Source organism: Sus scrofa, chromosome 13 (genome assembly GCF_000003025.6).
Source record: "Sus scrofa isolate TJ Tabasco breed Duroc chromosome 13, Sscrofa11.1, whole genome shotgun sequence".
Lineage (NCBI taxonomy): Eukaryota > Metazoa > Chordata > Mammalia > Artiodactyla > Suidae > Sus > Sus scrofa.
The window spans coordinates 96979096-97004973 of record NC_010455.5 but is presented as its reverse complement, the minus strand read 5'-3'; the positions used below and the strand labels follow the sequence as shown (position 1 = coordinate 97004973).

Here is a 25878-nt window from a genome sequence, read left to right as displayed (position 1 = left end):
AACCCCTAGCCTGGGAACCTCCATATACCACAGGTTCTGCCCTAAAAAAAGAAAAAAGAAAAGAAAAGAAAGAGTCTTGGAGTTGCCTGGTGGCTCAGCGGGTTAAGGATCCAACATTGTCACTGTTGCGGCTCAGGTCACTACTGTGGCCTGGGCTTGATCCCTGGCCCGGGAACTTCTGCATACTGTGGGTGCAGCCAAAAAAAAAGTCTTAAAAATGAATTGTATTGAAGTTCCCACTGTGGCTCAGCAGGTTAAGGATCTGACATTGCAGCTGTGTCATAGGTGGCAGCTGTGGTTCAGATTCAATCCCCAGCCCAGAAACTTCCATATGCCATGGTGCAGCCAAAAATAAATAAGAAGAGCTTTCAAAGTCTGTTACAGCATTTTATTTTATTTTAGTCTTTTTGGGGCCACATATGGAGGTTCCCAGGCTAGGGGTTGAATTGGGAGCTGTAGCCACCAGCCTACACCACAGCCACAGCAACCCCAGATCCAAGCTGCATGTGCGAACTACACCACAGCTCACGACAATGCCAGATCCTTAACCCACTGAGCGAGGGCAGGGATCAAACCTGCAACCTCATGGTTCCTAGTCAGATTTGTTTCCACTATGCCACTATGGGAACTCCTGTTATAATCCCTCCTGAATATTGGAGAGGGAAACTTCCCTGGAAGCAGCTTAGTCAGACAGGTGAAGGTAACGTGCAACGAGGTCAAGTATTTCAGCTAGCACCAGAATTACACTCTCTTGGAGCTCTGTTTCTCAATCCTGGCTGAACATTCCAATAACCACTGGCTGGGTCAACCCCAGATCCATTACATCAACCCCTACAATTCAGGCTCAAGCATAATCAGTATGTTTTAAAAACTTCTCTGGGGGTTCCCATCATGGCTCAAAAGAAGGGAATCCGACTAGTATCCATGAGGATGCGGGTTTGATCCCTGGCTTCAATTAGTGGGTCAGGGATCTGGTGTTGCTGTGAGCTGTGGGATAGGCTGCACATGCGGCTCAGACCTGGCATTGCTGTGGCTATGGTGTAGATCCAATTCCGTCTCTAGCCTGGGAACTTACATATACCTCGGGTGCAGCCCTAAACTCCTCTGAAGATACTTATGTGCAGCTAGGGTTCAGAAATACTGATGTAAATCTTTACAAAGTAAGGTGGATTGAATTCTTTTTTTAAAATGAGTTTTTGAATATGTTTTGCTTTAGAGACATCACTAACAAATATTGCAGTGTACTCAAATTCCTTTTGCTCTATGGATCCAAGTTTTAATTCATTTCTCATAATTAAACCTTAAAATTGAACTATGTGATAGAAAGATGATGGGGCTTCTCATTCCTGGACAATGTCTCCAAGGTCTAGACACAGAAGGAGTAAACAAAGATCTACTCTCTTTTAACTGAATTTACCTTGTGTTAATTTTTTCTGTACAGCAAAATGATTCAGTTTACAGAATCTTTTTTTTTTTTTTAAACAAGATCTACTCTTTTTTCCTCCCACTCTAGCCTGTGGTAGTTTGGATCAGTATCATTGTTTTTATTTCAAATTTGAGGAAATTTGGAGAATTGCTAATATCAGAGAGGGAAAAATACATATAAAGAGATTGATTTCTCCCATACTACCTAATTGCAGTAACCTCCATGAATACATAGACTGCCGGGCATAATCAAATTACCTCTGTAAAGTCTCGACCTAAAACTATTTTTGGAAATTAGGGATTTTCCAGATTAGTGAAAGCTGTGGCTTGTCACTAGCTCAGGCCCGAGTTTCGCAAGCGAAGCTGCTAAAGCAGTCTCTCTCCCAGTCAATACGAATCCCTCGCCATACTTAGATACCTCTGGGAACCACATGCTCATCTGACAGCTTTTTTTTTTTTTTTTTTTTTGAACCGATGTAGTTCACAAGCCTGTTTCCCAAAAATACTGTAAAGCAGCCCTTTCCAGATTCCTTGTGGGTCACTTTAAATTACAAGTTCGTCCATACAGGACATCAGAGTAACCATTTCCACCAGCCAATGCCGGCGAAGGTCGTTCGTCCTGATGCTTCCCTTTCTACTCGCTGAACCCGAGTCATCCAAACGCGAAAAGTTAGATGAGGTAGAGACGGGAGCAAAGAGATCCACGTTCTAGACAAATTATCAAATTAGCGCCAGGGTTATTATAGTAGTAAACCTTGAGAACTCTAACTTGGCTATCTCGTAAAGCCCCCTTATTATTCTTGTGGTTAAAATACTACAAACAGGCGGTTTAGACCTGGTTTATCCAAATTGACAGTTCCCTCGACCACTCTGGGGTCTCAGCGGAGAAGTCACCCTAGACTCCCTCCCGGTGGGGGCCACTCTGGGCGGACAGAGGAGCCGCGGGAGGACACCTGGCCTGAAGGGACTAGTTGGCGCGCACTGGATGGGCGTGGTGACGTCAGGGCGGAGGCGCACGCTGCGTGAAGCGTCTCAGAACCCGGCGGTCACGGGAATATCCGTCGCGCCGAGAACGCTGGTTAGTCTCACTCCGGTTCCGGCTGCGTTGGGTGTGCGTGCAGCTCGCTGAGACTATGGCGTCCGGGCCTCACCCGACCGCGACTGCTGCCGCCGCCGCTTCGTCGGCCGTCCCGAGCGCGGGCGGCTCCAGCTCCGGAACGACGACTACGACGACGACCACGACGGGAGGAATCCTGATCGGCGACCGCCTCTATTCGGAAGTTTCGCTCACTATCGACCACTCGCTGATTCCGGAGGAACGGCTCTCTCCCACCCCGTCCATGCAGGACGGGCTCGATCTGCCCAGCGAGACGGACTTACGCATTCTGGGCTGCGAGCTCATCCAGGCCGCCGGCATTCTCCTCCGGCTGCCGCAGGTCAGTGCTGCGGCCCCGGGCCGACCGGGCGCGCCTTTTCTCCGCGGCGTTCCCGCCGCTGAGTTCCGGCACCACCGGGCCCCGGCAGGGTGGGGATGTCCCCTTGGGACGCTCCTGTCCGAGCCCGGGAGTACAGCGGGCGGGAGGGCGTTGGGCGACGGAAGGACCGGGCCCGGAACTGTTCGCGGCAGGGAGGGGGAGGGGGAGCGAGTGGCGGCACAAAATGGCGGCGGCGCCGGCTGGTGCGGGCCCGTCTGACCCCTGCGCTTCCGTTCTCCTTTCTTGTCTGCAGGTGGCGATGGCAACGGGGCAGGTGTTGTTTCATCGTTTTTTCTACTCCAAATCTTTCGTCAAACACAGTTTCGAGGTAAGCGGAGCGGGGGCGGGTGAAAGGGGATTTCTTCATCCGGAAATGGGAAGGAGGGAGGGGGTAGGGTCATCAGCCAGCTTTTCCAGAAAGGGAGTGGTTAGTTTAGGCCTTTGTACCTAGCTTTCCCTCACTGGGAAGTGGGGACTTTTGAAATGTGTTGTAGAAGTAAAAGATGGATCTTGAGCCCTGGTGCCCTACACTATGAAGGATTAGAATTTTCAACCAAATGCAATATTCCTTTGAGATTGACTTTGGTTCTGGATTCAGAATTAAGAGACATTAAGCAGTGAAAAGAAACCATCATATTAACATAGTTGGTAAGCCTACGGCCTAGAAATGTCAGTTGTGGTTTTACTTCATCAAAGGGTGTACCAGTTTTGTCCAGAAGTTTCTTCATCAGAATAAGTTACTTAGATTTTGAGAGTGGCACTTTTTTTCTAACTTTATAGTTCTGTAATCTAACAATTTTTTATTGGGTGATTCTTTCAGATTGTTGCTATGGCTTGTATAAATCTTGCATCAAAAATCGAAGAAGCGCCTAGAAGAATAAGAGATGTGATTAATGTATTTCACCACCTACGCCAGTTAAGAGGAAAAAGGTAAGATTGGCATTATTGAACACAGCATCTCATGATACTACTGTTCCAATCATCAGATCAAAACATTCTTTCTTCTCAAGTTAAAATTGATGCAGAGGAAACCTGACTTTAATTTAGGCGTTAAAATTCATGTAGGAAGACCTCGATACTTAAATTTATTTGAAACACCAAAATTAACCAGTTATCTAAAGTTTGTAGAGGCAGTTGCGTTTATGGACAATCCTAACAGTGCTGTGAAGCCAGTCCTGTGGTTTAAGATTAAACAAGAAAGGGAGTACGTTTGGCTCAAGTGTGAGTGTATTCTGTAAGTTATTTTTCCCCTATCCTCTGTGGAAGACTGAAGACTGGGAGTTTGTGAACATGGCAGTTCAGGTTAATGTTGTGGCAAAGGTTTGTGTAGATTGCTTTTTCCACTTGAAGTCCCAGATAATTTTATCAGTTGAGGTTGGCTTTTGTTGCAATACCTCTCAATATTGAACTATGATATATCCTGTAATACCAGATCTGAAAGGACTGCATGATGATAAATACAAAGTTTGGAGTTTGGAATCAGAGATTAAATAGGTATTTTGTTTTGGTCAGATACAGTCTTAGTTGTTTAGAAAAATAACTGGTTGAGTTGCATTTAGATAAAGCCCATTTGTCTAACCTTGTAAGAAATTAGAGACCAAAGTAGTGTTGTCTAGGTTTTGTGGGTATCTGCTAACACTTTATGTGGACTTATGAATTCTTGTGAGGCAGTATGAAAAAGTTGTAGTGTTTTCTGCACTTATAGATGACTTATATAGAACATGTTGTGGAAGGGTATACTTGATTATATAGATTAGTTATTATGCTCACTTCTTAAGGAATTGTGTTACTGGGTAAACTTGTTTTGAGCTTGAAAGGAAGTTAGTTGTAAAAGGATTTTAAGTTGTTTTGGGTTTCGTGTTGGTTAGTACCAAATTAATATCCTGTGTCATTGGTCCTTATTTGCTGAGTGTAGGTTTGCAGCATGGAACTATTCAGAGACAAACAAGTAGTAACCTTAAAATGATTAGCCTATTTAGAGTCTGAAACATTGCTGCCCTAATAATCTTCACAGCATTTTTCGTTTGTCTTACATTCTTTGTTTCACCATCTTTTCTCATTCGTGGTAACCATATCCGGGGTAGACTAGTATTTTATTTCACTTAAAAATACCTTTTAGCTTCTTGGTGAGGAATCAGTCCCTGAAAACTGCAAGGTTTTCAAATTGGTGTCTAGTATGGTCTGAGCTAAGATTTATATTTTGATCTAGCTAATTCTTCAGGGTGTTAAAAACAAAAAGACACTAATAAAAAGGTTCTTTATCTTAGTCAAAGGATTCCGTGTTCATTTACAGGAAATAGTTTTCTGTTAGTGTTCTTTGAACCATTCAGCTAACTAGTATCATTTATGATTATCTACTTTGAAATTTTTCTTTTGAGTATTCATCCTTGAGGTCAGAGTAGGTCTTCTTAACTATAAAATCTTTGGAATTTAAAACATCTCACCTGATTTGACTGTTGTGTGTCTGATGTAACAGTATGGGTTTTTTTTGCTTTTGGGGGGTCAGTAATACAGACAAATTGTTTTTTGTCTCAGTCTTAGCAATCAGGTTATAGCATGACATTTAAAAGGAGTTATTTGCATGGAAGCCTTTTTTAAAGCAGGATGTAAAAGTGTTTCTATGCATATTACAAGTTTACTCAGACAGGTAGCTTGTATATGTTATTAACTTCAACTCTTTTTTCCCTTGCAACCGACTATACAGCGACCAGCTACATTTACCAAAGCCTGGGTGATGTGGAGTGGTACATAGCGATGAAGCTGTCGTCATGGCAACAGTGAGTGAAGTATCGAAAATCCCCAAGGAGAAGCCAGTGCTCTGAGAATAGGTCACTGGAATCGGGGACTAACAGGTTGGCCACTGGTGAACCATTTAGAAAAACTCCTGTTTCTTGTTATAAGCGTTTGTCTTTGCTGTCCAAGTTATCAGAACTATATATAGCTTAGTAATTTTTTGCGTAGATTAATGTCGTTAGAAAGTACTATCAATATCACATTTTAGGTAAAGTTTATCAGTTTATTTTAATGGTGCTATAATTTTAATTTAGTTTATGAACAGCTGTACATTGTAGTGTGACCTTAGTAATAACAGGATCATTTTTGTAGCCTTTAGGTCAGAGTTTTTCGGTCCTGGCTACACATTAGAATCACCAGAGTAGCTTTTGAAATAATGAATGCCCAGGCCCTGTGCTACATTATATGATTTATTTTTCTCTTTCAATTTTTTGTAGTCTGATAATGGTTTTTAAGCTCAGAATAAATGGCTGAGTTTAAAAGAAAGATTGTTTTTTTGTTTCAGTGTTTCCAGCTATAATTTGCTTTTGAGATACAGCATATTCACAGCAAAGAAAGGGTTTTCTGTAGTTTCAAGGTGCTTAACTTCAAACTGCAAGATTTATCTAAAGGAAGACATTCAGAGTGGTGTGACCCACTTATTGGTGAATACGGTGTGTTTTATAACATGCGTGTAGATTATAGATAAGAGTTATAAGTGTTTTAAGTGAATGAATGTTCCTTTCAAGTAGGGATTACAAATTTCTGTATGTTAAAGCAGCAGTCAGCCTTTTTTGTAAATTACTGATCTCCTTTTAGTATAGTTTCTTAAGAAACTTGTTGCAGGTTTTCTCTGTCCCTTGTACCATGTGAGTGAGACAAACTGTGTATGAGTCTTCTCATCCTAAATTTGTGATTGTGGTTGTATTTCAGGTAGATCATGCTAAAGGAAAAATAGCTATGCTGAGAGACCAGATAATAAACTTCAAATAACCAAACCCCAAAATTTTACATTTTATATTAAGACTAAAATTTAGAAAATTATTCTTTTCGTAGAAATTAATCTGAAAAATCTGACAAACTTAAAAGTTAGAGGAGGTAGAGTTTAGGTTTGGGTGTTTTTTATAATGAAATTTTTTTTTTTCTGGACAGATAAAGGTTTCTTTAGAAAAGATTAAAAAGTATCACTTCTTCAAACTTATTAAACACTAGGGAAGTTTACCTAGTGGGAGAAGAAATTCTGGCAAGCCTTAATCTAATGTGATGTACTTGTTGCCAGGAAGATACTAATTGGTGATACTTTGTCAATATAAAGAAGTCACTAGCTTAGGCAGTTTGAACCTTTTCTTACTGCTGTTAATGTGGAGACACATTTTCTATTTCAGATACAAAATAACTTTTGCAAGGTGATGTAAATTATATGTTCACTGAGCCTTTCATTTGTGAGGTAAAACCAGTAATGAACAAAATGAAGGTATCAAATTGTATATCTACAGAGTTACTTTTGAAAACTGCAGGTAATAGAAAGCCTAAACAATAAGTTGAATATGTAGTTGAGTTACAGTAAATAATGGGTTTAGTTTTCTTAATCGATTTTCATGTTGGGATTTTGACACATGGAAATGGTAAAGTAAGATTGCGGCAGAATAGATGGAAAATAATTTTTTGCTTAAGCAGAATTAATGATTAACAGATAATAGACGTAATTCAAACATATTTAGTTGGTTGATTGCTAGAAAATGAATTTTAAGGGAATTTGAAATCAGCTCTTAAAGCAAGTTTAGTTAGCAAGTATAATGAATTTGTTCAATGTGAGTGGGGGAAAATGAGACAAACAAAACTGTATTTATAATTAAGTATTCTAATCCTGCAGTTTACTTTCTGAGGTTGAAGGGGTTTGAGTTTAGGTGGAGTACAGTTAAAACAGAGGCATTCTATCTCCTAGTGAATTCCCAATGAAAGGGCCATCCGATAACTGGTTCATCAGTTAAAAAGAGTTTGAAGTAGGAGTTCTGTTGCAGCATTCCTGGTTGCTGCTGTGGTGTGGGTTTGATCCCTGGTCTGGGAATTTTAACATGCCCTGGGCATAGCTCTCCCAAAAAAGGCTGAAGTAAATTTGACTTCTTTCCAGTTATAATAACTGAAAGATCATAAACCTTAAGATCTCCAGAATATGTTTTAATACATACATTAATAGCTCTCATTTCAGTTTTTTTTAAAGAATAATGAACTTTTAGCCTATTTGTCCTGATAAAATATATATTTTTGTGTTAGAAATTAGTTCTCTCCTCAATTAGTGGCCTCATTTTTTTAACACCTTTCATAGCTGTAAGAACTGAGCGAAGGCCATTTTCAGAATTGTTAGTAAGCTATTTCCATCTTGTCAGCTTTGCCAACCTTTGTCTTATATCCAACTTGATAAAAATCATGTGTAGACTAAATAATTTGAGATAGTCTAGCAAGCCTTCTGGTTTTTATAATTTTAAATGGGAGAAAGAAAGGAAAATAAATATGATAGCTGATTTTTACTTTGGTAGCAGATCACCATAGAGTAATGTGGCCTATTTTAGATTCTTTACTAACCGTCAACTGGATATGTAGGTTTTTGGTGAATATTTAAGCTTACATTTTTTCTGGATTTGGTGTGCATGGTAAAGTGAGTTTTAAGTTGGAGCAATATTCAGAATAATGATCTTTTAAAAGTAGATGTTGTAGTCTGCCCAGAGCAAAACTCTTGAATTTTCTGGCTGAAAATGAATTGAGTATGGGGGATATATGTAAGTGTTCTACCCATATGCATACCATACAATCAGCATCCTATTAAAAACTAATTTTTTTTAGATTTAAGACTATCAAACAGAGGATGTTGGGACATTTTGAAGGCTTTTAAAAGGTGAAAATCCGAGTCCTGATGAATTACTCATTGAGAAACCAGTTTTGAATTTTAAGAGTTAGATAGTCTTTTAATTGAAAATGTTATATTCAAAGCATTGAAGCACCAATGTATATAGATAACCTTCTGCATCATAACTTTTGAAGCTGTCAAAATTTAGTCTGGGAAGGAGACATTGAGTGCTCTTCTAGTCCACTCGTTATGGTTGGGTTTCCCCTCCCTCTGCATTATATGCTAGGAATACTGCCTACTGACTACAACTCTGACAGAGTTTTAGTCTGGTTTTTACTGATCACTTTGAATTTTGAATCTGATTTTTAAAACATTTCTTTGGTAATTGAGCTGAATCTTTAGTTTCCAGATTATTATTTTAACAGAGATAGTGTCTTAGATCAATATGTTTAAACCCATTCAGGGGAATTTGGATGAGCTACCTACCCTTTTTTCCCCGATTTTAATTTTGGCCATAAACCAGCCAAGAGTTGATACTGTATATAAAATGAGTATAATCACTATAATTGTAAGTGTCTTTATAATAAATATTTTCAAGATGTGTTGTCATTGGAGCCTTTGGAGACTGAAGAGGTTTGTGAAAATCAAGCTATTTACCACATATATATATATATATATGTATACACATATATATTTACCCAAAATATCTAGGTGGTAAATACCAACAAGGATAAATCTTTAAGATCATTAGAGCTGAGTTAGTTTCTATAGGAACTTAGTCCAGAAGGTGTATATTTAATTAGCATAACTTGGACAGCACAAGATTAATGCTTTTAACTTGTTTGCAGGAGTTTAAAAAGCTGGTTTCTGTTGCCAATAGTTGGTTGGAAGGGAAAATGGAGATGCCACAAATAAAATTTTTTGGATGTGCAAAACAGTTTTGATTTTATTTCTTACAAACTGTAGGACTCCAAGCCCCCTGATCCTTGATCAGAACTACATTAACACCAAAAATCAAGTTATCAAAGCAGAGAGGAGAGTGTTAAAGGAGTTGGGATTTTGTGTTCATGTCAAGCATCCCCATAAGGTGAGTTGTAGAATACAGAAATACATTTGTAAGTATTAGGGTATTTCTTAAAATTTTATGTGAATTTATATTTGAGAGTTAATGCATGGTTTTAAAAGCAGCTTTTTGGATATTGAGATTTATCAGTAAAATGGGAGTCAAAAAGACATGTTCAGATTTTTACTGTATTGTGTGGATATAGATTAAATTCTTTTTGTTTCTGAGGTCATGTAGTTTCCTCACCTAGAAGATGGAGATTTTTAAATATTAGGCAGGAAATGAACGATGCCTGTATCTGTGGAAGTACCTGGCAGCATGCTGCCCTGTTGCATAGTGAAATGCTCAGAGTGGTGGCTGCTCACTTGCATTACTGAATGTTCGCAGGTTCTCCAGTGCCTCTTAACTTAATATGCTCAACATAAGGCATAGCACAATGGACAGGTGCTCTGAGGGCAGGACCATCTGCACATAGAAACTAGTTTCTATCATTAGCAGATACATCTGTTCCTCAGATTCCACATCTATGAAGTTGTAAAATGGGAGTAATGATAATACAGGTGCAGAAAGATCTGAACTGAGTGAGATAAACTCATCTATGTGAGCTTTTTTTTCACACCTTAGTGTGGTAAGCTTCACTGTAGAAATTTTAGTATTTGATTACTTAATATCCACTCTGAGTTGTACCTAATAGGTATCTATCATATCCATTGTAGCTTTAAAAACATAATAGTGTCCAGAGCTTTCGTACCTTGGGAAATTAAATGAAATCATCTAACAGTTCCTGTCTGTCACATAGTAACATATTCATGAAGAGTAATACTGTTTTCAATTGATTTGATTAACTTCCATGTTTTCTGCACAATTTTGGAACATAAGTCTCTATGAAATGCTGTAGCATGATAACCTACGTTGATTCTCAGGTACATTTTAGATTTTAGGTTGGTTTGTATTATTTGTGTAGTTTATGGAAGAATTAAAACTTCGACCTAACATTTTCAGTTACTTATGTTCATTGGATTCTATACTCTTAATTAAAAGAAACACCAGTGTGCTAAATTGTGTTTTTTTTCCCTTGTCCTTCAGATCATTGTTATGTATTTACAAGTCTTAGAATGTGAACGTAATCAAACCCTGGTTCAGACTGCCTGGTAAGTTGCTTTTTTACATTTCTTTCCTAGCCAGGAAAACAGAAGCAGAAATAAAGTAAGTTTCATTTTCCCTTTCCAAAATAATGAGATGAGTTTGGTGGTTTTTGTTTTTTTTGTTTTTTATTCAAAAGGTAAAAATGCTTATTTCTGCTTCCTGTTTTCTTGGCTTGACTAATTACTTTTAATGGAGAACTCAATTTAACTTTGTTCTTTTTTCTACTCTTTAATTAAAGGGTAGTCCATGATGGTAAGTCATAGAACTCTGCCCTCTGCACTTCAGCCCATGACCTCAGGATGGCCTGATTGGCTGCCCTGCTCTCCAGCCAATCCAGTGCAAGCTCTCATCCGAGATTCACTGAAGTGGTCCATATCCATCTGGCAGCATCTTCTAGTTCTGTCGGGGTGTCAAAAGGATTTGTATATTTGCTTCTAGAAGTAACTATTCAACATGCCTGTGTATTTAATGTATACCTGTAACTATCAAAATGAATAGTTCATTTTTGATAGATGTGTTATCCAGCCATTATGCATTAAATGATTTTTGTTAGGAATTTGACTAGATTTGTTTTTAGTGTATGTATAGCATGAATTCTACCAAAGGAAACAGCAGCTTAAAATGGGCACCATTCCCATACTTGAATTTATAGCTGCTTGGCTATTGGAGACAATAATAGTAGCATTAAGAAGTACTTCACTTTTAAGAGATGTTAATATTAACACAAGCACTTTAGAACTTAGTCTTTTGAGATACAGATGTGTGATTTGGGAGTTCTGACGTATTTAAAAGTAAAATAAGGAGTTTGTGGTTCAACCGCAACTAGTATCTTAAGACTGTTGATGATGTGCAGTACTTTAAGTGATGTAATGCTTATATTCTGTCATGCTTTTTTTGGGGCTCAATAAATATTAGTAATGTTAGAAAAGTCTCATTACTTTTATAAAATGCATGACTTTTTAATACATGTTTTATAAGACAGATTTTTTAGCAGTTTTCATGGGTAAGGACTTTTAAGAAATAGTCTTTAATTTTAGTTTAACCTTTTAAACAATTTGTAAAATTTATTCAATACTTCAGAAATATTGTGGGGAGGGTTCACTAATATGAAAGTCCAGTAATTTATTAACTGAAATAGTTACTGCTTTTATTTATACTTAGTCACAAAAAGGTATGTAAGCAAGGCTGTTGTATATATCTGTTGCTCTTCATTTCTCAACCTAGGTTTAGTATTCTTAATTTCATGAGTGCCCTTTTTTATCCCTCACAGTATTGAGTTTTTGAAACTTGATTGAAATTGCTTTTCACTGTGGATAAAGGAGAGACGGTCAGTAATTAATGGCTTGAAGTATTGTTGGAGTGGTTTATCATTTCTGAAACGAGTCATTCAGAGCATTGCTTTTTATAGACATGTTTTTAAAGAAACTTTATGTACATTTTATTTGGAATAATGAGTTATTTTAAAGGACTTTGGTTATATGGAAAGGTAAAGGATGGTTCTGCTGTTAAATTCTTACCTCTTACTCATTTTTGAGTTAAGAATTGTTATATGTTAGAATGTGAAGTACTTATGAGAAGAAAAAAGAATAAAGTAGATTGAGTCTCCAATTTTATGTAAGCTTCAGAACTGGTTTGTTTACATACAAAGCTTATGGTTGAAATATTTTTCAGGAATTATATGAATGACAGTCTTCGAACCAATGTATTTGTTCGATTTCAACCAGAGACTATAGCGTGTGCGTGCATCTACCTTGCAGCTAGAGCTCTTCAGGTAGGTATACATACATAGCCTGGTTTATGTATATCCTATAGTCCTTTAGAATAAGTCACAAGAATTTTCAGTTCTAATAAAAACTGAATATTTCATCTAAACTGTTCTATATTTTTATGCTTAGATTCCATTGCCAACTCGTCCCCATTGGTTTCTTCTCTTTGGTACAACAGAAGAGGAGATCCAGGAAATCTGCATAGAAACACTTAGGCTTTACACCAGAAAAAAGGTAATTCTGTTTACTTGTGTTCATGTTTAATATTTTGTCAGTACTAAAAATCTAAACTAAGAGAAGTACTAACTTCACTTTCCTCCAACAGCCAAATTATGAATTGCTGGAGAAAGAAGTAGAGAAAAGAAAAGTAGCCTTACAAGAAGCCAAATTAAAAGCAAAGGGATTGAATCCTGATGGAACTCCAGCCCTTTCAACTCTCGGTGGATTTTCTCCAGCCTCTAAACCATGTAAGATTAATTCAGGATTGAAATGATTTGGGCACTGAAAGTGTGTGGTTATAGAAAGCTTTAATATTTAACAGTTGCAGAGAAACAATATTAAGAAAGTTGTTACTGTTTTCTCTTGAGAGTCAACTAAGGACTGATACTTGAAAGCATGGTACTTAGAGTTACATTTAGAAACAAATTTGTCAGCTCTGTAAAATCCAGTAATTAACATGTCTTACTATGTTTTTTTTTTTGAAAAGCATCACCCAGAGAAGTAAAAACTGAAGAGAAGTCTCCGATCTCCGTTAATGTGAAGACAGTAAAAAAAGAACCTGAGGATAGACAACAGGCTTCCAAAAGCCCTTATAATGGGTAAGTATACTTGAGTTAAAAAACTGGCCTGAGGAATCTTACATGTTTGATAATTTTTCTTTTTGTCTGATTTCTGAGGGTAGGACTTTCAGTGGAGCAAAGTTCTAAGGAATGGGCATCCTTGTCTTCTTCCAGGTATTTTAGCAAGTAGAGCTTTCAGCTTCTCACCATTTCCTGTGGGTTTATCATAAATAGCTTTTATTATGTTGAGATATGTTCCCTTTTTACCCACTGGTAAGAGTTTTTATCATTAACTGATGTCTGATTTTACCAAATGCTTTTTCTGCATCTATTGAGATGATTATGTGGTTTCCATCTTTTTGTTGTTGTTGTTACGGCTTATCGCATTGATTTGCCTATGCTGGACCATCATTATGACCCTGGGATGAACAGAGCTTGGTCATGGTATATGATCTTTTTCATCTGTTGCTTAGATCTGGTTTGTTAATATTTTGTTGAAAATTCTTACACCTATATTAATCAAAGATTCTGTCCTACAATTTTTATTAATTTACTTACTTATTGTCTTTTAGGGCTGCATCTGCGGCACATGGAGGTTCCCAGGCTAGGGGTTGAATTGGAGCTGTAGCTGCCAGCCTACGCTACAGCCATAGCAACTTGGGATTTGAAATTTTCTTTTTTGATAATGTCTTTGGTTTTGATATCAGGGTGACAAAGGCGTCTTCGTCAGTCTTTTGGAAGCCTTTGAGAAGTGTTGGTATAAATTCTTCCTTGTTTGTTTGATAGAATTCACCTATCTGGCCCTGAACTTGTGTGTGTAGGGAGAGGTTTTTTATTTTGTTAGGCTGTTCCTGTGGCTTGCTGAAGTTTCTGGGCCAGGGATCAAATCCATACCACAGCTGTAACCAGAGCCATAGCAGTGACAGTACCAGATCCTTAACCTGCTGAGCCATGAGGGAACACATAAGGAGTTTCTCAGTCATAGATTATATTTCACCTCAAGTGATACATTTATGTGCTTTTTCTTGATTCAGTTTTGGTGGGCTGTATGTTCCTAGAAAGTGGTCCATTTCTTCTAGGTTCTTGAAATTTGTTGCGATGTAATTGTTTATATAATTTGCTTATTTATTTTTTATTTCTGTAGTATCAGTTGTACTTTCTCTTTCATTTCTTATTTGGGTATTTTCTTTTGGTGAGCCTGCAGGAGGCTTGTAAGTTTTGTTTCAAAGGATCAGCTCTTGATTTTGTCGAATTTTTAAATTTTTCTTAGAATCTATTTATGACCTTTGGGGGATGTAGGGGACATGGCCCAGGGCATGTGCAAGTTACTGGGCCAGGGATTGAACCCATGATACACTAGCAACACGGGACCACTGCAATGGCAACAGCAGATATTTAACCTGCTATGCCACCAGGGAATCTTCCTCACTGCTCCTAGTTATCTTCTTCCTTCTCCTGACTCTAGGTGTTGTTTTTTATTCTTTTCCTAATTCTTTTAGGAGGTAGGTTAGGTTGTCTGAGATTTTTGTTTCTGTGCCTATGTTGCTATGAACTGCTTTTGCTGCATCCTGTAGATTTCGTATGGTTGTGCTTTCATTGTCAATTTCCTCAAGATATTTTAAAATTCTGTGATTTCATTGATCTTTTGGATTTAAGTAGCATGTTTTTTCAGTCCCCATGCATTTTTTTTCTCTTTTTTTTTTGGTTGATTTCTGTTTTCATGCTGTTGTGGTCAGAAACGATGCTGGAAGTAATCTCTATACACTTAAATTTGTTCAGGCTTCGTTTGTGCCTTAGTATGTGGTGAATTCTAGAGAATGTTCCGTGTGCACTTGTAAAGACTATGTATTCTTTTTTGGGGGGGGATGTAATGGCCTGAAAATATCAATTAAATCTGTTTTATTCTATTATATAGGATCTCTTTTGCTTTATTTTCTGTCTCCAAGATCTATCCATTGTTGTGAATGGGATATTAAAGTGTCCTCTTACTGTATTCCCATCAATTTCTCCCTTTATGTCTGTTAGTATTTACTATATATTTGGATGCTCATATATTGGGTGCATATATGTTCCCATCCAGTATTCTCTCCTTGTATATTTGATCCTTTCATCATTATAGTGTCCTTTATAGTTTTTGTTTTAAAGTCTGTTTTGTCTGAGTATTGAAAGCCCCATTTTCTTGCTATTTCCCTTTGTATCAAATACCTTTTTCCATCCCCTCACTTTGTCTGTGTGTCTTTTGCCCTAAAGTGGGTCTCTTGTAGGCAACATATTGTAGACTTTTGGTTTTTTTTAATCCAGTCTGCTAGGGTGTTTCTTTTTGTTTGGAACATTTAGTCCATTGAAATTTAAGGTAATTACTGATAATCTGTTTATTGCCATTTTAAACCTTGTTTTCCCATTGATTTTGATTTTATATTTTTCCCTTTTGTGGTTCAATGATTTTCTTTTATATTACGCTTATGTTCTCTTTTATGTCTTCATTCTTTTTGCTGTTGATGTGGTTATTTTCACAGAAGTTTTTTGATTTTCTTTTTAATCTGTGTACTATTTAAGTGATTTACTTTCCAGCTGTGATTTTTATCTTTGCTATAAATTCTTAAAGGACCTTTTAGTACTTCCTTTAGGATATGTTTAGTGTTGATGTATTCTTTTAGGTTTTCCTTGTCCAAGAAATTCTTTCTCTCTCCTATTCTAAATCATAATCTTGCTAGGTATTGTAGATTGCAGATTTTTCTTTCAGGACTTATATTTTGCCAGTCCCTTCTGACCTGTAATGTTTCTGTAGAGAAATCAGGTGATAGCTTTGTGGCGGCTCCCTTGTAATTGACTTTTTTTTTTTTTTTTTTTTTTGTCTTTTGTTGTTGTTGTTATTGTTGTTGTTGTTGTTGCTATTTCTTGGGCCGCTCCCGCGGCATATGGAGGTTCCCAGGCTAGGGGTTGAATCGGAGCTGTAGCCACCGGCCTACGCCAGAGCCACAGCAAGGCGGGATCCGAGCCGCGTCTGCAACCTACACCACAGCTCACGGCAACGCCGGATCGTCGACCCACTGAGCAAGGCCAGGGACCGAACCCGCAACCTCATGGTTCCTAGTCGGATTCGTTAACCACTGCGCCACGACGGGAACTCCTGTAATTGACTTTTTTTTCTTGCTTCCTTTAGAGTCCTCTCTTTACCTTTTACTTTGCCTTTTTTTTTTTTTTTTTTGCTTTTTAGAGCTGCACATGTGGCATATGGAAATTCCCAGGCTGGGGTAGAATTAGAGCTGTAGCTACTTGCCTACGCCACAGCAGTGGGATCTGAGCTGCATCTGTGACTTATACTGCAGCTCACAGCAACACCAGATCCTTAACCCACTGAGAGAGGCCAGGGATTGAACCCGTGTCCCCATGGATCCTAGTCAGGTTCATTAACCACTGAGCCACAATGGGAAATCCTGACTTTTGCCATTTTTGTCTTGGTGTTGGTTTATCTTGTTTAGAAGTCTCTGCTTCCTATACCTGGATGTTCTCTGGGCCTCTAAAACTCCTTTTTTGTCCCAATTCATCTCCCCACTGATGAAGGGGCTTCCTGGGATACAGGAACCTGTTCTTTTTTTTACCTCCACAGGAGCACAGGTGCTATCCCGCTTGCTTTTTGTGGAGGTCCTTGAGATCTGTGTTCATAAGGTGTTCTTTGAGAATTGTTCCACTTGTAGATGTGTTTTTGGTGTGTTTGTGGGAGGAGGTGAGTTCCAGGTGCTTCTCCATCTTGATTCCCATCTGTGTTTAATGTCTCACACACTAAGTATGTAACTAAAATACTGTTTGGGTCTTGTCTTTGAAGTGTAAGAAAAGACAGCAAGAGAAGTAGAAATAGCCGAAGTGCAAGTCGATCAAGGTCAAGAACACGATCACGTTCTAGATCACACACTCCAAGAAGACAGTAAGTAAATATTCTCTTGGGGAAAGCAGTCTGATTTGGTTTCTAAAGGTTATGGCTTTAAAAAAAAATGCACATGGGCTGTTTCCAAAATTAGGCTAGATTTAGTCTTTTAATATGAATTATGAGAAATGAGTTTAGAAATAAGTTCCTTATGTGGCTTTTTTGGTTTGTGGTGGTGTATGGCATTCAAATCTGTTTTTAACTAGTGTGTTTTTTGGGGTTTTTGTTTTTGTTTTTTGGGTTTTTTTTTTTTTTGGAGACGTGTACTGCCTGACCATCCACTTACTGGTAACCAATACTCAGGTCAACCATAGCCAAAGAACCTTCACCATAGCTTGATAATTAGATTGCTAGCTACTTGTGGTTCTTCAGTGGTTCTTTTGAGTATACGGGAGATAATTCAATAAATAGCTGTCTAAGATCTGGTAAAAATTAGTAACTCCTTTCTGCTTGGAATATAGGCATAGTAAATTTAACATGTTAATAGGCTGGAGGGGGGTTAGGGGTGGGGAAATTTAATAAAAGTCTTTAGTCTGGCCTGTCTTGATACCAGTCAATAGGTTTGTTTTGAACCTGCTGTGAGCATCACCAAAATAATCTGTTCCCAGTAGAAACTGACTCTAAACCTCAAATTTTTATTATCTAAGTTATAATAATAGGCGGAGTCGATCTGGAACATACAGCTCGAGATCAAGAAGCAGGTCCCGCAGTCACAGTGAAAGCCCAAGAAGACATCATAATCATGGTTCTCCACACCTTAAAGCCAAGCATACCAGAGATGATTTAAAAAGTTCAAATAGACATGGTCACAAAAGGAAAAAATCTCGTTCTCGATCTCAGAGCAAGTCTCGGGATCACTCAGATGCTGCCAAGAAACACAGGCATGAAAGGGGACATCATAGGGACAGGCGTGAAAGATCTCGCTCCTTTGAGAGGTCCCATAAAGGCAAGCACCATGGTAGCAGTCGCTCAGGACATGGCAGACACAGGCGCTGACTTTCTTCCTTTGAGCCTGCATCAACTCCTCATTTTGCCTATCTACAGTGTGATGTATGGACTCATAATTGAAACATTAAAAGCAAATTGATTAGGATTTGATTTCTTAAAACCCTCTTAGGTCTCTAGAAATACTGAGGACATTTTCTTTTGAAAAGAACTGTTTTTTTGTTATTTTTTTTTCTTTTTTTTTGCACATTAAAAATGCCCTAGCAGTATCTAATTGAAAAAACCATGGTCAGGTTCAATTGTAATTATTATAGTTGTGTATTGTTTATTGCTATAAGAACTGGAGTGTGAATTCTGTAAAAATGTATCTTATTTTTATACACATAAAATTGCAGACACTGTTCTATTTAAGTGGTTATTTGTTTAAATGATGGTGAATACTTTCTTAACACTGGTTTGTCTGCATGTGTAAAGATTTTTACAAGGAAATAAAATACAGATCTTGTTTTTCTAAACTGCTTCAAATACTTATTTAAATAAATTATTAAAGAACAGAATTTTAATAGTAAAATGGCTGTATTGATTTTCTGACAAACTTGTTCTTTACTCCATTATATGAAGTTTGAGATTATTACACTATAATTATTACTTGCATTGGGAGCTATTATAGAAGTTGTCTTTTCTGTTTACATGGAAAAAGCAGATGGGAGTGACCCAACAATGTAATGTTAAATATTTTAATATAGCATGATACAAAGTAAAAACCTGATTTGGGTATGAATGATACCATAAGGTTATTTTGAGTCAACTTTAAGTACTGTTCCCTAACTGGAGCAAACCAATTTTTTCAACATGACAGCTGATATTGAACTTTAAAGTTTTTAATTTAAATATTCAATGATGATTTTTTTAACTAGGTTAAGGAGAAATCAGTAACAAGATGAGGCTCCCTGGAACTGGCTGGTTGTTGAAGTAAAATCTGACCACAAAGAAGCAAAAGCCACAAGTCCTAAAAAAGAATATTTTTTGAATTACATTGAGAGTTGTTGCCCCAGTATGTTGGAAGTCAATTTAGAGATTTTAAAAGGCCGTAATAAATATTTCATTGCTAGACAGTTTTCCATTAAAATTTTTACCCATCTTGATTACTTACCTTGTCCACTAGACTTGGCTCCAAATGATTTGTTGCTGTTGCAAAATATCAAATACACTCACAAAGAGATGAAGATTTACTGCCACTAAGGATATTTAGAAAAAATAGTTACATCTTCTGAAGAAAACGCCCAAGAAGATCTCCAAACGTGTTCAGCAATGGCCGGGCAGTGGGGCTGGAATGAGTAGAAATCCTCACAGGGAGTCAAGATTCACTTGGATGTGAAAACATCGGGTATGATACTTAAATCAGTTACATTTCTAACTATAAAAACTAACATGGCCTAGCATGATTGAGCAACTTGCAAAAGGGTAAATATTAGTTAAAGAGAGATCTTTCTACTTGTGCTTTTATGATAAATACTATTGAGCTGTAACATTCCTGAAGAGCTTTAACTGCCTCTAAGTAGTGAAGTTTCTTTGCTTTTCAGCACTGACCAGCATTGAGGAAAGGTAAAGTCAGATGTCAAGGCCCTGTTTAACACAGGTTATACCTGCATGTGAGGTGAGGTTTGTATGTGAGAGGTTGCTCTGCAATGATACCTTTTATTCCTTTCATCCCACCTGTCTGGTGCAATCACCAGAATCAGTTTTGTAGGTTCTTGTCAAGAGCTAGACAACCTCATACTGCTCAACCCATATTTAAAAACTTAATTTTCAGGTTTTTATTACAGGAATGTCAAGTGAGTACAGATCTCCACTCCAAAATCGTGATCAATTCTAGTTCAGCTAACCTTGATAATATCTCTACCAACTGACCATTCCACCACCCATTCTTGGAAAAATATCCCACACAAATGATTTCATCCCTAAGTATTTCAGTCCAAAAGGTAAGGACTTTTAAAACATATCTGCGAAATTCCCATCGTGGCTCAGTGACTAGGAACCATGAGGTTGCAGGTTCGATCCCTGGCCTTGCTCAGTGGGTTAAGGATCTGGCATTGCCTTGAGCTGTGGTGTAGGTTGCGGGCGTGGCTTGGATCCCGAGTTGCTGTGGCTCTCGTAGGCCAGAGGCTACAGCTCTGATGAGACCCCTACCCTGGGAACCTCCATATGCTGCGGGAGTGGCCCCAGAAAAGACAATAAATAAATAAATAAATAAAACATATCTGCAATACTTTTGTTATACTCAAAAGTAATAGTAATGCCTAACTTAGTACTAAGATTGCCCTTACTGTCTACAAGATTTTTATGATTGGCTTGCTTAAACAAGGTCCATATTTGGTTTTTAATGACGCAGACTGTCTTTTTTTTTCCCCCCTTAAAATGTAAAGAAGTTGGGTCATTTGTCTTGGAATTTTTCATATTCTGGGTTGGCTGATCTAACTGTATGGTATCCCTGAACACATTTTTTCTGCTCCCCATCGAGCTCTAGGCTTGATTAGATTCAGGTTTGATAACTTAAAATTTTTTTTTGCTGATTTGAAGTTCAGAGGTCTTGGGGTCCCAGACTCTTATTCAGAAATGTACTAGACTGATTGCTGCCTTATTCACCAGGTATCTCACCAAGTCCCTGATCCTTAATACATTACTGCCTGTACCTCAACAGCCTTGTCTCTAGGTGCCCCAATTGTGTCTGTGTTTTCTCTCTTTGTTCCCACTACAGCTGTAAATCTGCAGACAAGCTGTTTGGTATTGTCCTATAATGATCTTGATTCTCAATACAAGTCCTTTCATGTTACGGTATCTAAACCCTAAAGAAAGAGCACCCAGTAAAATTCTTAATCACCTTTCCATTTTAAAACAGTGACCTTAAAAGTAACTTACTTCTTTACTGAAGTTCTTAATTTTGTTTTATAGCTTTAAATGTTGCCACTGATGCCATCAGTTAGTAACCTCATTATTACTGACCACAACTTGCATCAAAAACCTTCTTTAAGAATTTAAAGTTTTTTTCATGAAATTTTCCAAAAACAAGATAATAGTAACAATTATTCATTGTCATAAGAGCCATTTCTTAACTTACCATGGACCATAATAGATAATTATTGAAAATTAAGACTTGATTTTTAAGAAATCATGTTAAAAGAATAGGTACACTAGGAGCTTGGGTTACATGGAGAGACAGAGAATGGGGTTTGATAAGGAAAACTATCACCTCCCCTTCTGGAAAAACTGGAAGGAGAGCAGCTTTCACTATGGGGCCTCGATCCCCTCGTGTTCCCTAGAGTAGGCACTCCTGTAGCTAGAAGTCACAGTTTGACTTTGTAACCCTTTGTTTTGTTTTCTTTTTAGGGACGCTCCCGCGGCATATGGAGGTTCCCAGGCTAGGGGTCCAATCGGAGATGTAGCCGCTGCCCTACGCCACAACCACAGCAATGCGAGATCCAATTCGTGTCTGCGACCTACTCCACAGCTCATGGCAATGCTGGGTCCTTAACCCACTGAGCGAGGCCTGCGATTGAACCTGTGTCCTCATGGATGCTAGTCAGATTCATTAACCACTGAGCCACGATGGGAACTGCGACTTTGTAACCCTTTGACCTGTTCATTTCTGGAATGAAAGAAACATGGGCTACCATGTCAGCTCTGCATTCAAAACATTCCTCTACTAAGGTGAGCTGGCAAGTTACAATCTCTTATCTGCAAAATGGCCCTTACCTCATAGCATTGTGTATATGTGTTAGATATAAGGGGGTTCTGTTTTTACCCCTGCAATCCAAACAATTCATAATAGAAAGCAGCCAACTACTTAAGAAAAGTTTGAATTCTATATTTCCCATGAACATAATTCAAAATGCACGTTTCAGAATGCTACCTGAGATTAGATCTGAATCAGGATCAGTACAGGATTTTCATAATTAAAGCATGAAATCAACATTAGGCTCTTTCTGTCCTGACCCTTCCAGCTTTTGCCACCTCTAGTCAGTAGTTCTAACCCAGTTCTAAGGACAGGAAATTCCTACCCTGCCTGCTTACATGTCATCAAATTCCTTTCCTCTATATCAACTAACATCACAATAGCATGTGTAGTAGCATTTCTATCTGTACATCTTGGCCACAATCCTTCAAACAGTAGCTACCGATCTATTTAAAACACTAATCACATGTTGCTCTAATATATATAAAGTTTCAAAAGTTTTCTCATTTCACATAAAACACAAACCTCTAACTACCTGTATATGATCTGATCCTTGCCAGCCTTTTTCATCAACCAACCTCTCTTCCTCAAATGTACACATCTCTTCCTGAGTCTTTTCATTTCCTGTCCTCCTTGCTTGGGAGTGTTTCTCCTTATGTGACAGTCTTCATCACTGAGGTCCCCTCTCTAAATTCACTCCAGAAGGGCCTTCTTCCACACCCTGTCCTATTGACACCCCTGCCCCCATCAGGTACTATTTCTTAGCTAGGACCAACTTACTCATAACGTCTACCACTTGAAATGATCTTGTCATTTGACTCTCTTACTTATTAGAATATAAACTTCAGGAGAGCAGCAGAAATGAGGTTTGTTCATTATTGTATGCTTCTTACCTCATGCTACAACAGTCCCTGGCCTGTATGAGGAGTATGCAATAGAGAGTGAGAAATGAATGAATTTCACATGCACTAATTTGCTGGGTGATACTTTTAGCCCTCATCTTTCAAGTTTGAGCATGTTTGTTTGTTTTTGTTTTCTTGTTTTTTCAGAGCCACACTCGTGGCATATGGAGGTTCCCAGGCTAGGGGTCAAATCTGAGTTGTAGCTGCTGGCCTATACCACAGCTACACCAGATCGTAGCCACATCTGTGACCTATATATCACAGCTCATGGCAACACTGGATCTTTAACTCACTGAGCAAGGCCAGGGATCGAACCTGCATCCTCATGGATACTAGTCAGATTCATTTCCACTGAGCCACGACAGGAACTCCTGAGCATGTGTTCTTTTTCCAACTGCCCTTCTATGAATATGTGTATTCCTTTTATAGGGTTCTAGGGTCCTGGAGCTCACAGACAACAGCAGGCAAATAGACATAGAAACGATAGCCCAGGAGTAGCAAACTGGTGGCTCACGGACCAGATCTTAGCTTGCATAGGTATCTAGTTTGTGCAATGTTTAAGATAAATTAGCTGGTAACATTTTAAATTGGAAATATGTTAAAAACTAGCCTTCCAGGGAGTTCCCTGGTGGCCTAGCAGGTTTCTAGCGTTTTCACTGCTGTGGCTCAGTCACTGATATGTCAATCCCTGGCCCAGGAATTTACATGTGCTGCAGGCATGGCCAAAAAAAAAAAAAAAAAAAAAAAAAACCCAAAAAACCACCATCACCCCCCCACCCCCTTAGACTTCCAGCTTCTTTTTAAAGATCAGAATACACAAGATCTACAGTACTTCAAAGCAACAACTGACTAGTGCCAAGCCATCCTCTGGTTGCGAAGTGTACACCACACTGCATTATAGTTCTGTCGACTCCCTCTTAATCGCAACACTGAAGCAGGTATCAGTTTTAATTTATCACTGTGTTGACAGTGGATCTTCCTTGAAACCTTTTGCCCATCGATGTTATGTTACCTGCTGGCCTTTGCAATAGGCCTTTGACATCAGATAATCGGAGACCTGCACGAATCCCCGCATCTGTGAACATGCTCATCATTTGGATAGGCTCCTGGGGCAGCTGAAAATCAGACTGTTTACTGTGCTCAAATTCTCCCCACTAATAAACCACAGTATAATGTGCTTTACCTTTTCAGACTGGAATTTCTCACTTGAGCAGCTCTCATATCGCCAGAGCACTTGTAGAAACATGCCACTAATGGATATTTCCTGTTAGAACACAGAGCATATGACATATCAGATCTTTATACAGAGCACAAGGCACACCATAGATCTAATCACCATGGGGTTCAATATTCAACCCTAAATCACAAAACTAATTTTCTGCTCAAAATGTACTCTTTTCTTGGGCCTTTTCAAACAAACCAAGTTTTATTCATTTGACAATTACTGTAACCTGGACTACAGTGTTGGTTATCCAGGCTCAAATCCTAATAGACTACTTTTTGAGCTGTGCTTCCAAAATCTTTTTTTTTTTTTTTTTTTTTTTTTTTTTGTCTCTTTGCCATTTCTTGGGCCGCTTCCGCGGCATATGGGGTTTCCCAGGCTAGGGGTCTAGTCGGAGTTATAGCTGCCAGCCTACACCACAGCCACAGCAACTCAGGATCCAAGCTACGTCTGCAACCTGCACCACAGCTCACGGCAACGCCAGATCCTTAACCCAGTGAGCAAGGCCAGGGATCGAACCCGCGACCTCATGGTTCCTAGTCGGATTTGTTAACCACTGAGCCACAACAGGAACTCCCAAAATCTTAGAGAGTGTGTGTGTGTGTGTGTGTGTGTGTGTGTGTGTGTGTATAGGAAGGAGGGTAGTGTCGATTTACAATATTGGTTTCAAGTGTACAGCATAGTGAGTGATTACAATTTTTAAAGGTTATGCTCCATTTATAGTTACTATAAAATATTTTGTTAACAATTTTTAGTTTTTTCTATTATAGCTTGTTTACAGTGTACTGGCAATTTCCTACTGTACAGCAAGGTGACCCAGTCACACATACACATTCCTTTTTCTCCCATTATCATGCTCCACCATAAGTGACTAGATATAGTTCCCTATAGTTACTATAAAATATTGACTTTATTCTTTATGTTGAACAATATATCTTTGTAGCATATTTATACTTGTTTGTGCCTCTTTATCCTTTTACTCCTATTTTGCACCCCCCTTTCCTTCCTTCTCCCCACTAGTTTGTTCTTTGTGAGTCTGCTTCTTTTCTATTGAAAATGGTGTTTTTTGTTTTTTGTTTTTTTTTTTTTTGTCTTTTGTCTTTTTAGGGCTGCACTGAGGCATATGGAGGTTCCCCAGGCTAGGAGTCGAATCGGAGCTATAGCTGCTAGCCTACACCACAGCCACAGCAGCAACATGGGATCCAAGCCATGTCTGTGACCTACACCACAGCTCACAGTAACGCCAGATCCTTAATCCACTGAGTGAGGCCAGGGATCAAACCTGCAACCTCATGCTTACTGGTTGGGTTCGTTAGCCACTGAGACACGATAGGAACTCCGGGGTTTTCTTGATCATGGTGAATTCTGGGAGGAGAAATCACTGCAGGCCTCTCCATTTGGCCAGCTTGGATGACTTGTGACCTTAATCCATGCCTCTTTGGCAGGTGTCACCTACATCTGGCCACACCAGACCCTTATATCATGAAAGTGCTCCCAGCGGGCATCATTGGGGTTCCACCTCTGTTTCTTCGGCAAGTCTAGTACTCACCCAGCCTTCATTGTCCTTTATCTGGCAGGAAGCGGGGGGGGCCTGCACTCACCCATTCAATGAAACCATCCCTGAAGTAGTCAGGAGTCAGGGTGATATTATGTGTCCTCGGTGACAAGGCAGATGGCAGCTTTTTGAACTGCTAAATCAGCTCACAGGATATCCAATGGCACCACAGCCAGTGCAGGCTCCTGCTCCTGCTTGCTCATCATGCACCAACTGCAGCTCAGGGAGAGGGTAAGAACACAGTGAAGTAAATGCCACTCAGCCAAGGGCCTGGGCCTCCACGTTCATAAACGCTTGCGAACATGGGGGCTTCTGCTTGGTTGCT

The 25878-nt window shown here is 38.8% G+C and overlaps 2 protein-coding genes and 1 long non-coding RNA gene across 15 annotated transcripts in view; 2 read left to right on the top strand and 1 right to left on the bottom strand.

The window, feature by feature from the left end:
- The window catches only part of VEPH1 (ventricular zone expressed PH domain containing 1), a 379885-nt gene extending 361233 nt beyond the window's left edge, over positions 1–18652 (top strand). For 5 of the 10 annotated variants that reach the window (XM_021069710.1, XM_021069713.1, XM_021069709.1 and 2 more), the window contains 12 exons: positions 2282–2861; positions 3154–3228; positions 3721–3830; positions 5605–5752; positions 9484–9604; positions 10667–10731; positions 10965–12497; positions 12622–12726; positions 12818–12959; positions 13199–13310; positions 17098–17196; positions 17844–18652. In XM_021069710.1, coding sequence (XP_020925369.1) covers positions 2282–2554 — 273 coding nt within the window. In that variant the 3' untranslated portion in view covers positions 2555–2861; positions 3154–3228; positions 3721–3830; ... (7 more) ...; positions 17098–17196; positions 17844–18652. Of the gene's footprint in view, positions 1–2281; positions 2862–3153; positions 3229–3720; positions 3831–5604; positions 5753–9483; positions 9605–10666; positions 10732–10964; positions 12498–12621; positions 12727–12817; positions 12960–13198; positions 13311–17097; positions 17197–17843 lie in introns of those variants that run through there. The other 5 variants (XM_021069718.1, XM_021069714.1, XM_021069716.1 and 2 more) reach the window with 5 other exon arrangements.
- On the top strand, positions 573–20432 carry CCNL1 (cyclin L1). 4 transcript variants are annotated; one of them, XR_001300397.2, is made up of 11 exons: positions 573–2861; positions 3154–3228; positions 3721–3830; positions 9484–9604; positions 10667–10731; positions 10965–12497; positions 12622–12726; positions 12818–12959; positions 13199–13310; positions 17098–17196; positions 17844–18700. XR_001300397.2 is itself a non-coding variant. In XM_013982162.2 (11 exons), the coding sequence occupies exons 1-11, from the start codon at positions 2559–2561 to the stop codon at positions 19320–19322; spliced, it is 1248 nt and encodes a 415-aa protein (XP_013837616.1). In that variant the 5' UTR covers positions 2446–2558; the 3' UTR covers positions 19323–20432. The 4 variants fall into 4 exon arrangements, 3 of the variants coding, with proteins under 3 accessions (XP_013837616.1, XP_005670005.1, XP_013837618.1); XM_013982162.2 differs by lacking the exon at positions 17844–18700 and adding an exon at positions 19307–20432 and having other exon boundaries at positions 2446–2861; positions 12398–12497; XM_005669948.3 differs by having other exon boundaries at positions 2446–2861; positions 12398–12497; positions 17844–18712.
- On the bottom strand, positions 19007–19384 carry LOC102162693. Its single transcript, XR_002337736.1, has 2 exons — positions 19295–19384; positions 19007–19150 (listed from the first exon to the last, which is right to left on the bottom strand). It is a non-coding gene; the product is annotated as an uncharacterized LOC102162693 (long non-coding RNA).